Source organism: Aethalodelphis obliquidens, unplaced genomic scaffold (assembly GCF_003676395.1).
Source record: "Aethalodelphis obliquidens isolate GAN/ISIS:26980383/991018 unplaced genomic scaffold, ASM367639v1 scaffold50, whole genome shotgun sequence".
Classification (NCBI taxonomy): Eukaryota; Metazoa; Chordata; class Mammalia; order Artiodactyla; family Delphinidae; genus Aethalodelphis; species Aethalodelphis obliquidens.
This window is the reverse complement of record NW_020837994.1, coordinates 5,567,598-5,581,190: the sequence shown is the minus strand read 5'-3', so window position 1 is coordinate 5,581,190 and position 13,593 is coordinate 5,567,598. Positions and strand designations below refer to the sequence as shown.

Below are 13,593 nucleotides of genomic sequence, written 5' to 3'. Positions count from 1 at the left end.
AGCCTATATAGACATGTACTCACATTCCCTGGCCCCAGGCACACGGTCAGTGTTTCCGAGCCGCGTCCCCCGACCTGGCCAGCCCTGTCACCCAGGATCAGGAGGCTTTTGCTCCTCAAAAATGGTCTCCACTGGCTGGTCTCTCTCAGTCCTGTTTCTCCTTTGCCACAACCAGGACTCACTTCTCTGGACATACGGTGTCCTGAACAGTCGTGGGCTCTGTTCTTGTGTGCACGTTCGTTGGCCAGCAGGAAGTATTCCAGATGACTTCTGCGAGAGCCGACTCAGCCCAAAGCATCAGCGTTCAGCGGCCAAGTTGCCCCCAGGCTTGAGTGAGCAGAGCAGGGGCCCAGGACCTCGTGCTCCCTGAGTGTCTGAAGTAGCTCAACAACCACAGAAAGTTAGGAGATCACAGGACCGTGGCTTCTGGGCTCTGCAGGAGGCAGGCCTAAGGGCCCAGAAGCCACTAGCAGTTACCAGGCCATCTTGTCATTGGATGCCCCCAAGTGGGGTGAGAGCATCATAGCAGACCTGTCGATGCCTCAGCCTCAGTGGGTGATGGAGGGGAGGCTCTGTCCATCTCTAGGGATCACGTATCTCACCTGTAAATTAGGGGCTTGGACTCAGGCACCCAAAGGACTCTTCTAGTTAAACATTAAATTCCTGTTAATCTGAAGAAGTCTGTGGATTTCTTCTTTCCGCTCCCCAGATATACACAAAACAGTCCAAGAGCAAAGCTTGTTCTGTCGTGAACTGGAGTACTTCCCTGTGACATTCATTCCACACACCCAGCAAGTGATCTGGAAGCCTCTGGTGGAGTCTAAGCTGAGCCGAATTCCAAATGGAAGAACAGAGTCAGGGTACTTGGGCAGGGCCTGGTGCTTGAGGCTAACTGTGGGGGTGTTTGTATGTCGTACTGGAATGACCTTGTAGGCAGCTCCCCTTTTTACCCCATGCTAGCTTTACTTCCAGATACAAGGAATTTTTTTTTAAGTCAAATTATATTCATTCTAAAAGGTGAGTTCCTCATGCATAGGGATTCTGTCTCATTTATCGTTAGTAATTTAACTGCTTAGAATACAGTGGAGGGCACTTCCCTGGCGGTCCAGTGGTTAAGACTCCACGCTCCCAATGCAGGGGGCACAGGTTCGATCCCAGGTCAGGGAACTAAGATTCCCCCATGCCGCATGGAGCAGCCAAAACAACAAAAACAACAACGACAACAAAATAAGTAAATAAACAAATATTTTTTAAAAAGAATACAATGGAAAATAAAACAGAAACTACTGGCACCGTTGTCCTGTAATTTCCATAAGTAAGAAAATGGATGAATAAATATCTTCCCTGCCACCCAGCACCGTGTATAGCACATAGTAGGTGCTCAGTTAAAGTTCCAGTAACTGAACCCTATTCTCATTTACCTGGGCTTCATCTATGTTTCTCTTCCCCCAACCCATGTATATCTATTTTTTACTTTGGGCTATTTGAAATAACTATATTCATATTTTTCTGTCATCTTTTTTCATTCATTTATGTGATCTGCATTTGTCTCTTTACTCAACATTCATTGAACGCATCCTAATAGACCTACTCCTGTGATAAACACGGAGTTAGATGAAGTGGACATAGTTGTTCCCTTCAAGGAACTCACAATCTAGAAAAGATAAGGCGTTTAAACAGATGAACACACCTTAGTGGGATAAGTACATTGTGCTTTGTTCACCAAAGGAGGGGGTGGCTTCTTTGTCCTGGAAAATAGGGAAGAGTTTCACTGAGAGGCCGGCCTTCAAGGAGAGATTAGTAGGAATGGGAGGACAGTCATTGAGGCAAAGGAACCAACATAGACAAAGTCAGGGAGGCATGGAAGTGCATGCCAAGGCAAGGGTATGAGAAGTAATTTAACATGGCAGCAGCACAGGATGTGAGAATGGAAAACCGCGATGAGAGAGGCAGGCAGGGGCCTGATCCTGAAGGTATTTACATGCCAAGCTAAGGAGTGTGGACTTTATGTGGACACAATGGGTACTACAGAAAATGACATGGGTGGCACAGGGATACTGATGATGTGGTGAATTGACAGTGGTAAGGTCTGGAAACCTGGGTATCTTAGATTTGCAAGGTGCCTCAAGAGAGGATCTGGTCCAACTCCCTGACCACCAATAAGTCGGAACGTTATTAAACGTTAACTGATTAGATCGAGTTCTGTTGGTTTGGGCCTAAGGTTATTGAAAGACATACAAAGTAAACATAGGAAGAGCGATGAAATAAGTTATAAAGAACGAAACACAGCTGGAAGTTGGCTTTTGAATATAGTAATATATAGCATATTAGAGTTTATTTCATACAAAGAAAGCACAGACACACGCCATCGAAACTCTAGTGCCGTACAGTGGTCCCAAGGCGGCTGCCCAACGTGGTCCATGAGGTACAGGAAGAAAATGTTAGGCCGTCTGTCTACATTTACTTTTTATCTTTAAAATTAAGAAAGAATGGTTGTTTACTTGTACGGAACACCAGGTTTTCTCTGATTTGCTTGGTTCCAGTGTTGGTTACGTGTCTGGACAAGCGTGTGAGGTGTTCTGAGGGAGATGAGGATCTACTCCTCACAGAGCTTTACTGGTTTATAGCATGACTGTGTTGCGTGTGTGGGAGGGTGTGTGTATGTGTGTAAAATCTAGCTTTAACCAAACTTACATAAAAAATGGGGTCCAGGGCTTCCCTGGTGGCGCAGTGGTTGAGAGTCCGCCTGCCGATGCAGGGGACACGGGTTCGTGTCCCAGTCCGGGAAGATCCCACATGCTGCGGAGCGGTTGGGCCCGTGAGCCATGGCTGCTGAGCCTGCACGTCCGGAGCCTGTGCTCCGCAACGGGAGAGGCCACAGCAGTGAGAGGCCCGTGTACCGCAAAAAAAAAAAAATATGGGGTCCAGTGGCATAAAAGGATTTTGCAAAGTAACTACCAATCAAAGATGACAAGTGCAAATACAAGCCAGCAGTCAAACGGCAGAGCTGATATTCCTACTCCTGGTCCAGAGTCTTCCTCAACTCCACTATGAAGTTAAAAACAGTAGTGATCATTCTCATCGGATCTAACAAAAAGGGAAGCAAAAAATTCAAAATTATCAAGACTAGTTGAAATATTCATTTTTTGTCCATTAAATCTTGTACCAAGCGTATATTATGCTTTCCAATATTAGCTAATGATGATAGCATGTGTGTACAATTTATTAATAAATATAAATACACCCATGGAGCCTTCAGAAAATGTTTACAGAAAGGGTGTATGACCAAAAATAGTTTTCAGAGCCCTCCTCTGATGATGTTAACTCAGATTTTTTAGGCGGCTAAAACAAATTGAGATTCTGTTATTTAGGTGTGTATCTGTGTCAGATGGTAAGTAGCCTGAGAGGTGAAATGACTTCCCTGAGTTCTCATGGATAATAAAGGAAGTCCTGAATTTGAATCCTGGCTCCCCAGCCACTCTTACGAGAATGGGCAAATCCACCCCCTGCCGAGGCTTTATTTTCTCACTTCTGCAAGAAGTGTGAAGTGTGAAGAGAGATGATCAGGAAGGTCTCTTCTCACATGTCATGACTAGTGGGTTCCCAAGAAAACGTACACAGGTGGAAGACGGCAGGCTAGAAAAGCTGGTTGAAGAAACGGAGGCAGAGCGACCAAGATGGAAAGCTCTGAAGAAAGGGCTACAGAATGGCCCGTGTTGCCAGGCTAGAAAGAAGGTCTTGGAAGCTACTGAGTGGACAGGGTCAGGCTTTGACTGGGACCCCCCTTAAATGGGGGTCGTTTGACAGGCCGTGAAGTGGGGATTCTTTGGGCCCAAGTAAGGTTCTTACAAGATGTTGGATAAAGTGTAGTTGGTGCTAGAAAGATCCCTAGTCAGTCAGATGAGTTGGCAGAAAACAGCTTAAAGGGTGGGTACAAGTCTGGCATAGAAATCTGTTTAAAGCATGTAATGCAAAGGAGTGATTTGCATAACCAATAGGGGCACACGGTAACAAATACCTTGAAGCAAAGAAGGGCTAAAGTTACCTTTTGCCGCCTAGATAGATCCCAAATGATTATTCCAGTTTCCTGAATACCAGCGTCATTAGCTGTCTCCATTTAATAACAAAAAATGTTCAAGCTGCAGTTTTTCTTCCTTCATCTTCCTCTATCTGCTCGTATGATACACAATGAATAACAAATCTAACTTAATTTCTGGCATTCTTTTTTTTTTTTTTTTTTTTAAGTTTTCAAAACCTTTAAATGTACAGAAGAGGAGGCTGTAGCATCAAAGCAGTAGGGCTACAAGCAGAGACGGGTGGATCCTCCAGGGGAAGGAACCCAGCCCTGGGATGCAACTTGTGACCAACTAGAAAACCCAGCCCCTGGAGCCCTCTGTTCCGTAGCCATATCCCTGTCAAGGTCAAGTAGCTCAGAGTTCTCTGGTATCTCTCTCATCTTCAGTTACAGAAACACATCAGTTCTTTATTCATTTCGTAAATAATTTATCAAGAGCTTACTCTGCACCACGCATTCAAATTCCAGGGCGCACCCTTGTGTTGGCGGAAGCTTTCTTTTGCCCACTCAGAAATGAGCATCAGGGCTTCCCTGGTGGCACAGTGGTTGAGAGTTGAGAGTCTGCCTGCCGATGCAGGGGACACGGGTTTGTGCCCCGGTCCGGGAGGATCCCACATGCCGCGGAGCGGCTGGGCCCGTGAGCCACGGCCGCTGGGTCTGCGCGTCCGGAGCCTGTGCTCTGCAACGGGAGAGGCCACAACAGTGAGAGGCCCGCGTACCGCCCCAAAAAAAAAAAAGAAGAAAAGAAATGAGCATCACCCACGCTCAGTGCTGGCAGTCCAGCAGTGAGGGGGATGTGGTCCCTGTCTTCAAGGAGCTTGTGATCTGCTGGGGGGAAAAGGTTGCCCAATGGCATGACAGCACTCAGTCTTTGCAGAGACAGCCCAGGGAGTGTGAGTGCTAGGGTACCGCTCCAGGTGGGTCCTGAGGCTAAGCAGGTGGTTTTCAGGTGAAGAGGACGGGTGGAAGGTTCCATGTAAAGGGAACAACTCAGAAATAAGTATCAGCATTGTATGAGCTCCCTTAGGATTCTGAAGCCACGTGTAGTAGGGCTGCTTGTGCTGGATTGAGGAGCACGAAGTTAAAACCATCATACATTCCACTTTACATCTGTTTGAGAAAATCTTCAGCCTGCATGGACAGGTGAGAGAATGGAAGTACAGAGAGGTCAGATGATGCCGCAAGGTCATACGGTTAGTTACCAGAGTCAGAACTGGGAACGGACCCCTGCCCAGGGCTCTTTCACCACACCCCTCCACTTGTCCCTGACAGGCGGCTGAGGTGAGTTTCTTCTTTGCTTGGTTCTGTTTCACGGTGGTTTTGTCTCTCCAACACTTTCCTCCCTTGATCCCAAACCTGGCAGGTGTCCCCAGGAAGCAGTCAGGCAGATCTCCCCTGTCACTGGCGTCAGCCAGGGCACCTCAGTCGGGCCCTGAGTATGTGGTTGGGCCAATGCCAGCATGTTTGACGCCTCGCCCCCTTGGCCTGGCATGAGTACTCCTTCCTGGCAGAGTTCACCCAGCCTAATTGCTTGTTTTGTAGCCCAGCTGCCTGACATATGCCAAACCCATGTGTTGACTCACTGGTGTCAGAGACAACTACACTCAGGCACTTCACGTTTGCTTTGGTGAGCTCTAGGCAGCAGCCGGGGACTGTAATCCGTGTATTTCTATAGCCTCAGCGGCCTAACACAGTGCTTGCCTTCGAGTAGGTGCCCCGCTTTCTAAATTAAGTGAACTTTAGTGAGTGCAGGTGAATAACACAGTAGTAAGAGGAAGGACCTGGAAGTAAGGAGTCCTAGCTTTGAGTGTCAGTTCAACCCATTGAGTTCTTTGCTGTAGGACCTTGAGCAAGTCTGTTCTCTCTGAATTTCAGTTCCTTGATCATTTCTCACCTAATAAACACCTGGGGAGAATATCTCATGCTTACCTAGCCCTTGGAGATGGAAGCACATAAGATAGCTGTCTAAATGTGAATGATGTCATGACATCATGATGACATGACAGTCACATCATGGAGAGATACTTGGAAGGTTTAGAGCAACCTAGCGGAGCAGAGGGGTGATTAGCTGTGCCAGGAAGAGTTGGAAACAGCCTCACTGCAGTGATGACAGCTTAGATGGGACCCTAAGGATGAGTAGAAAATAACCCCATATGCCAAGACAGTGACTGAGGAAAAGCAAAACACGTCAAATATAGGACTGGTGATAAGAGGATCGTATGAGCCAGCTGGGAAGCCAAGTTGGTGACAGTGATTTGCACCCTGCATTAGTGATTTCTCACCAAGGCAGTCTTCCATTATGGAATTTCACAGTCAAAGCAGCACCTATTTCTTAGATGCACTGACCCTTAGTGTGAGGGTCAGTGTTTCAGTGGTGGACGGAAGCTGGCTCATGCCAGCTCACAGGGACTGCTTACTAAATGTTCAGGGGTTCTGCAAGCTAGTTCCTAAGCACAACTATTATTAAAAATCAAATTATATAAAATCACAGTTAAACAAATTAGATTAAAAACAAAGGTAATAATCAAAACGCATCACTTTCTAGTTATTTAGCTGTGTTTTACCATCATCTTTACTCTAGAGTTTATTTAGGTCTCTTGTTTCTCTGTGGTGGAAATACTGTTATATACTGGTGTCCTACTAGCCATCTCTTCCCAACTCTGGGTGCAGTGATATCTCATCGGCAGTGTGAAATCGGCCGTGGTGGAAGTCTTTACACCACAGAAATAGGCAAATGCCACAAATTAAAGCCACTTTTCTTTTGCAAGCCAATTGTTAAATATTCACCAGGGCACCACTGGTGGTTTCCATTGAATAACTGGATGAAGAAAGAAAATGTTTGGAAACCCAGCAGCCACATCTCTTCAGACCTCCCTGGACAAAAACACGTGGCAGGAGACACATTTCCAGGGCCTCCTGGAAGGGCCTCCTGGAAGGGCCTCCTGGAAGTCTCCTAGAGCAGACTTCCCCACCTTCTTTGTTCCAGGGAAGGCTTTACGTTGAACTGGGTTTTCTTGACAACTGAAAGTCATGGTCAGATAGAAGGAGGATGGAAGTGTTTTTCTCCAGGACTTAATTCCTGAGCCAAATGCCTGTTTTGGCAGGAGGCCTCTGTGGCCCACAGGGGCACCGGGAGTCAACTTAATCTTCTCCAGGATCCAAAGCAATCCACAGGAGCCCGGGCTAAAATTACATCTGCTCCGGGTTGCTGAAGTGGAGGCGACGTGATGGCCAAATGGTGCTGATTTAATGTTTCCCAACTATCAGGAAATCCCCAAAGAGATATTAATCAGAGGAGGCTGGCCCACATGTGGAGGAGGGGCAGCAGCCAGGGCAGCCCCCCAAAGGAAACCATCCCCAGAGGGCTGGTTAGGGTCCAGGCAGAATCTGAAGGCACATATGTCAGGAGGAGGCTGGAGAGTAGCCAGCACCAGGATATGAGATCTGTTAGTAATCCTCTGGAAGGACAGAGTTCCAGCAATAAGAAATTCAATTTTCCTCCATTAGAGAAAGCATCTCTCAGTACCGGCTGAATACAATTGACGGAATAAATCTTTCCCATTAGCGGAGAGATAATTTCACGTAAATATATCGGGAGACCTTCAGAGCAGGATGGAGAGTCTTTGCTGAGCCTCACCCGCTTAACTTGTTTGCCGTGTAATTGCATTTAGACCAAGGGCCTCGGAAGAAAACCACTGACTGAATTAACATTAACCAGATTGTGTGTGGTGAGGGGAGGTGGGGTGAGGAGCTCGGTGCATTGTGGGTAGTTGTTCTTGCCTTCAGAAAGGACAAACTGACACCGGGGAGCCCAGCTGCTTACAAGCCTGGTGTTAATTGCTTTTCTCATCAAACAGAGAAAAGCTTATCACTTTCCTCTGTAGAAAGGGTAGAGATGTAGGTACCTAATAAAGCAGAGGCTGAGTTTGAGATGTTTTTTTATGAATGCCCACAGGCCTCATCACTAGCTCTTCCCCAGGCCAGAAAAAAGCCTTCCGAACCGTGGACAACAGAGCCTTTGCGTCTTTGCCTCAGATTTGTCTTGTCCACGAGGGCTGTCTCCCCAGCGCCCTGATCCCTCAGGACATTGACACCAGTGAGCATCTTCACTTCCACCCATTGCCAGTGGTGTACAGACTGGTCTAGAGTTGGACCCCGAGTGTGAGGCCTGGACTCAAGGCCTGGCTCTGCCCCTGCCTCCCTGTGTGGCTTGGAGCAAATAACGTGACGTCTGTGGACCCAGTTTCGTCTTCTTCCACTAACTCAGTGATTTTCCAGCTGGCTTTCCTCTGGCTTCTCCAGAAACTAAGACTCTACAGAGTTGCTTTCAGAACCACCCCAAGGGGAAAGCGGGTCCCACCCCTACTTCATCTGGAGCAGATCTTGTTTTTATTGGCTTCCCACTTGGGGATCCTTATAAAATATCATCTGCTAAAAAGATTCTGTTTCTGAAATATTTGAAAAAACATCATTCTAGATGATCTCTAATTGTCCCACGTATTTACCCAACCTACTGGTTTTGCTTTTTTAAACAATCACCTCGTACTTGTTAGGCTTTCCCGGGCACTCTAGAGAGAAAAAAGGAAATAGACCTTGACCCTGGCCTCAAAGAGCTGGTGATCTAGTGGAGTGGAGGAACATGTACCAGTGTGGTAGGGTATCAAGGGGTTTGTGCCAGGTTTTGGAAGAGACAGTGACTAGTTCTAATTAGGGGCGTCAAGAAAGGCTTCAGGGAAGAGGCGTCATTTGAAGTTGGGTCTTCAAGGATGAGAATGTTGGGAGAGGGGTACAGGAATGATATCTGAGGCAGATGAAAGAACATTGCACAGACACAGAGGCTTTGAACAATATTTGACTGGCAAGTTTGGGAAAAGCAGATGGCTTGTTGCCTGGCATATAGAGGGAGAATAGGAGGGGGGATGTTGGGAGAGGTGCCGAGTTCTAGAAACCACTCCAAGGGGACACCAGCATCTGCCCTTCTCCTGTCTCCAATGCCAGGTGAGAGGAAGTGCCCTCTATCCTGTTCACTTTCGTGAATGCCTGCTTCCAGTGAGACCCTTAGTGACAATAAAGATCACTGCCATTTATGGAGCTTACTGTGCACGAGGATGAAAAAACAGAGACTCAAAGAGCTGTGACACAGCTAGGGTTTGAACCCAAGTCACGTGACTCCACTATTTACAGTAGCCAGGTCATGGAAGCAACCTACATGCCCATCGACAGACAAATGGATAAAGAAGGTGTGGTACATATATACAATGGAATATTACTCAGTCATAAAAAGGAACGAAACTGGGTCATTTGTAGAGACGTGGATGCATCTAGAGACTGTTATACAGAGTGAAGTAAGTCAGAAAGAGAAAAACAAATATCGTATATTAACGCATATATGTGGAACCTAGAAAAATGGTACAGATGAACCGGTTTGCAAGATGGAAATAGAGACACAGATATAGAGAACAAACGTATGGACACCAAGGCGGGAAGGTGGTGGTGGGGGGTGGAGGTGGTGGTGGGATGAATTGGGAGATTGGCATTGACATGTATAAACTGATGTGTATTCAATGGATGACTAATAAATAAATAAATAAACATTTTTTAAAAAGAAGAGCTGTGACAGAGCTAGGTTTTGAACCCAAGTCACGTGACTCCAAATTCACATGCATAACTACACTGTATAGCACCACCCCACCCCATCAGCTTTTTCTCCTTACAGCATAGTACGGTATCCATAGAAAATAACCCTCTCAGTGAGATATCTGAAAACCTTTTTCAGTAATAATTCTTTAGAGGATGCTTTGATGACTTAGATTGAGGCAATTAAAAAAAAGGTAGTGCTCATCTTGAGTGGATACCGTGAGCCCCTGGGTGCCTAGATATGTCTGAGTGACCTGCCTCAGTCTTCTGACCTGCCAGCCAGGGTTCTAACGTGAAAAGTAGGTCATGTTTTTCTCTCTTTTCTACCCCCAGGCATGCATGTGTCATTCGTGGTCAAGTAATGACATCAGATGGGACCCCGCTGGTTGGTGTGAACATCAGTTTCGTCAATAACCCTCTCTTTGGATACACGATCAGCAGGCAAGATGGCAGGTAAGAGGCCTTTTGGGGACCAGGGTTGGTGAAGGCTGTGCTCTCGTGGTCTTGCCACATAGCTGCTGCTGGAATGACAACGTGCGAAAAGGATAGGACTTGGAGTCAGAGGACCTGAATCCACGTGCCCAGCCCTGCAATGCACTAGCTGTGTGACCTTGTAGCTGACTCTGGCCTAAGTCCCTTTGGCTCTAAATTAAGCAGCGTCTTCTTACTGGTTTCTCAGAGTAAGCATGCGGTACCTTATACATATTGTTCTGTGGCATGGCTTATGATATAAAATACTGTCGAGTGGACCATTCTCCGTAGGCCAGAAAGCTCCAGAAGTCTCAGCATTCCTGCTGTGTGGTTTCCATCTGCAACCACCCAGGTCTATGGAAGCCACTGAGCGATCACAGAACTCTGACCTTCAGATCCCTGTGAGAACCTTCAGTTCATCAGCCTGAATGAAGTCAGGTTTCTTTAATCACTGTAGCTCCCCCATTTGTTGGCCATGTGTTCTTAGACAAATCTCCTTACCTCTCTTGGCCTCAGCTTCTTCATCTGTTAGATGGTCCTAATACTATTTATCTTACATGGTGGTGGTAAGGATTTGATTCTATGATGAGTGGAGAAGCACCGTGCACATAGTAGGTGTTTAATAAATCTTAGTTCCCTGCCCCACTCTGATTCATTGCTGTATCTCCAGGGTCTAGCACATAGTAAGTATACAATAAATATTAGCAATATATTAAAGTTACAACTTAAAAAGGTGATGATTACAGTGCAAGCCATGAGACTGTTTTGGAGAGAAGAGGAGAGGAAGGAGGAAAGTGGAATATTTAGGCTGTCAGTGGTGACAAGCCCTCTATTTTTAATAAAATCAGGTGGTGGTGTCCATCTGGCTAAGTGTGGGCCCATAAGGTTGATTTTCACTCTGTGTTGGAAATTGTGCTCCAGCCTGATTGATTTCAGCACCTCTTTAATCCAATCTCAGATGTGAACATGTCCTGGCCGAGGTGATAATGAAGTAGGGGCTCATCTGTTTGTAGACATATGTGCCTCTTAGACGGGGCTGGCAAGCTGGGCATGGGGAGCCCTCTCTTCCCTCCTCCCCCTCCCTATGAATGGAAGAGGCTGGTGGCCAGTCCCCAGGGATCATCTGTCCAGGCCAGGCCACTGATCCCCAGAAGCACCTCGGTGCAGACTTGTGCTACAGCAGGGAGAAGTCTCCTTCCTCATGGTGCCTTTACCACCTTCCAGCTCAGGGCTGCCTGCTTTGTGGAAATAGGAGACGTGAGCATCATAGGCAACAAGTATCCTGACTACATTATTACCTGCTGTGAAACAGTCATCAAAAAGGAGCCATGGGGACCGCTCTTTTTTTTTTTGCCATAAAATTTGCCCATCATTCATGTGAGATGGCGAGTAGTCCGTCCTCTGCCCACTGTGCTCGGTTAGGGTGAGTCCATAAAACACACCAGAGTCCAGTAAACTTGGTGGCCCTTGGGGAATGCCCAGTTAGCACCTCCAGGCTTTGATTCGTCCTGTTGTGCTGCCCTTGCACTCTCTACTACCTCATGAGAGGATGGGCATCCGGGGTGGTAAGTATCAGCCATGTTTCCTGCACCGGCCAGCTTAATTACACCCGAGCAGCCAGAGCTGCTACAGCCTAAAGCTTGCGTTTCAGGACAGTTCTTACCAATGCATCAGGGGGCTTAAGTTTTCTTCCCATCTTAGACACTGCATAATGTATGGGAGAGTCATGACTTATTCTCTAATAAGTGTCTGAAGAGCCCTGTTTGTTATATGTGAATGGGTAGCATCTTGCCCATTTCTCTCCCCCTTGTCCCTGGCTCACCTTCTTTCTTATTTCTCATACCCGAGGAGAAACTGTAAGGCTAGAGATATCGCCTGGAGATAACAGTGTATGCAGGTCCAGGGACCAGGTCTGATTCATCTTTGTATTCCTCACTTTCCCGGCAGGCACCATGACACTTGCCTTTGTCCAGATCTCCCACCCCGGCCCCATGCTGAAATACCAGACCTCAAGTCTTAACAAGAGCTCACAGACAGAAAACAGTGGCAGGGAAGTTAGCCAAAGAGATCATTAAAAAGATGGAGGAGCCTCCCTGGTGGCGCAGTGGTTGAGAGTCCGCCTGCCGATGCAGGGGACACGGGTTCGTGCCCCGGTCCAGGAAGATCCCACATGCCGCGGAGAGGCTGGGCCCATGAGCCATGGCCGCTGAGCCTGCACGTCCGGAGCCTGCGCTCCGCAACGGGAGAGGCCACAACGGTGAGAGGCCCACATACTGAAAGAAAAAAAAAAATAGCAGACAGGAGAAGCAGTTCAGGTTCATTGAACTGAAAGATGGGATTATACAGAGCACGAAGCCCAGGGAATGGAGCCCAGTGCTTTCCTCGGCCATTATCTCATCTGTCTCATTAATAACCTGCCAAGTGATGATGATTGTCACCTTCATCTCACATGAGGAGACTGAGGCTCAGACAGGTGACGGAACTCACCTGTGGACTAAGTGGCTGTGCTCGGACTGGCCCTCACTGTTGGGGCTTCATCTGAGAAGCAGGCCTTCCCTTTGAGGTCAGTGTCACGCCCATGTCCACAGCAAGGTTTCCCTCCAGATGGGCAGGCCTGGCTCTTGGCAAGAGCCAATCACACCCCGCTGTTGGCTAGGCCAGCTGCCCCCACCTGGCTCACGGCCTTGAGAATATGTCTTTTCATGTTTGTCTTCACTCCCTCCCCGCGCTCATCCTGTCAGCGCTCATCCTGTCACGAAGGGAGCTTGTAAGTCAGGCCAAACTTCTGTTTGACAGTTAAGTGTTCTGTCGAAGTACAGATGCTGTTCGGTTCTGTTCCCTGGGTATTTTCCCCAAGCCCTGGGTATTCTTCTGGAAAGCCAAAACCTGAACTCTTAGTTGAAAATAAACACCTTCCCTGGTGTTTCTCTATTATTATGTATTGAAGAACGATGGTAGCCAACTTCCTCTACTCAAAGGTTATGTGGGCCTAGAAGGGGCCGAGTGAAGAGCAGGCAAAACAGATGAAAAGCATCTGCAAAGGACAGAGGAGTCAGGCTTTGGAGCTTGGGGACCCAGATCTGAGGGCGTCATCTACCCCGAGGCTGACTTACGGTAATAGCCAAAGGAAGAAGTAACTTAGGGTGTTTAGTATACAGTCAATTCAGAAGAAACTGACAACGCCACTCATGAGTTCATTCTATAAACTATAACCATCAAGCACGGGGCTAAGTTCTGGAAAGGCTGAGAGGAATCAGTGTCCCCAGGCCTGTGAGTGAATGTATGATTCCAGTGCAGTGTGATGTGGGCTGTTACGAGAAGTGCACATGGTGCAGTGGGATTCTGGAGGGGAGGGGACTGGAATTCTGAGTGGGTGAGGAGTTAGCAGAAGCCCTCCATCCAAAAAAGCA

General features: G+C 47.4%; 1 protein-coding gene across 1 annotated transcript in view; it reads left to right on the top strand.

Annotated features, from left to right (window-relative positions):
- Nucleotides 1–13,593, top strand: part of TENM4 (teneurin transmembrane protein 4) — a 742,958-nt gene that overhangs the window by 654,873 nt on the left and 74,492 nt on the right. Inside the window, exon 22 of the mRNA XM_027083511.1 lies at nt 10,046–10,165. Within this exon, the coding sequence (XP_026939312.1) occupies nt 10,046–10,165 (120 nt within the window). The remainder of the gene's footprint in view (nt 1–10,045; nt 10,166–13,593) is intronic.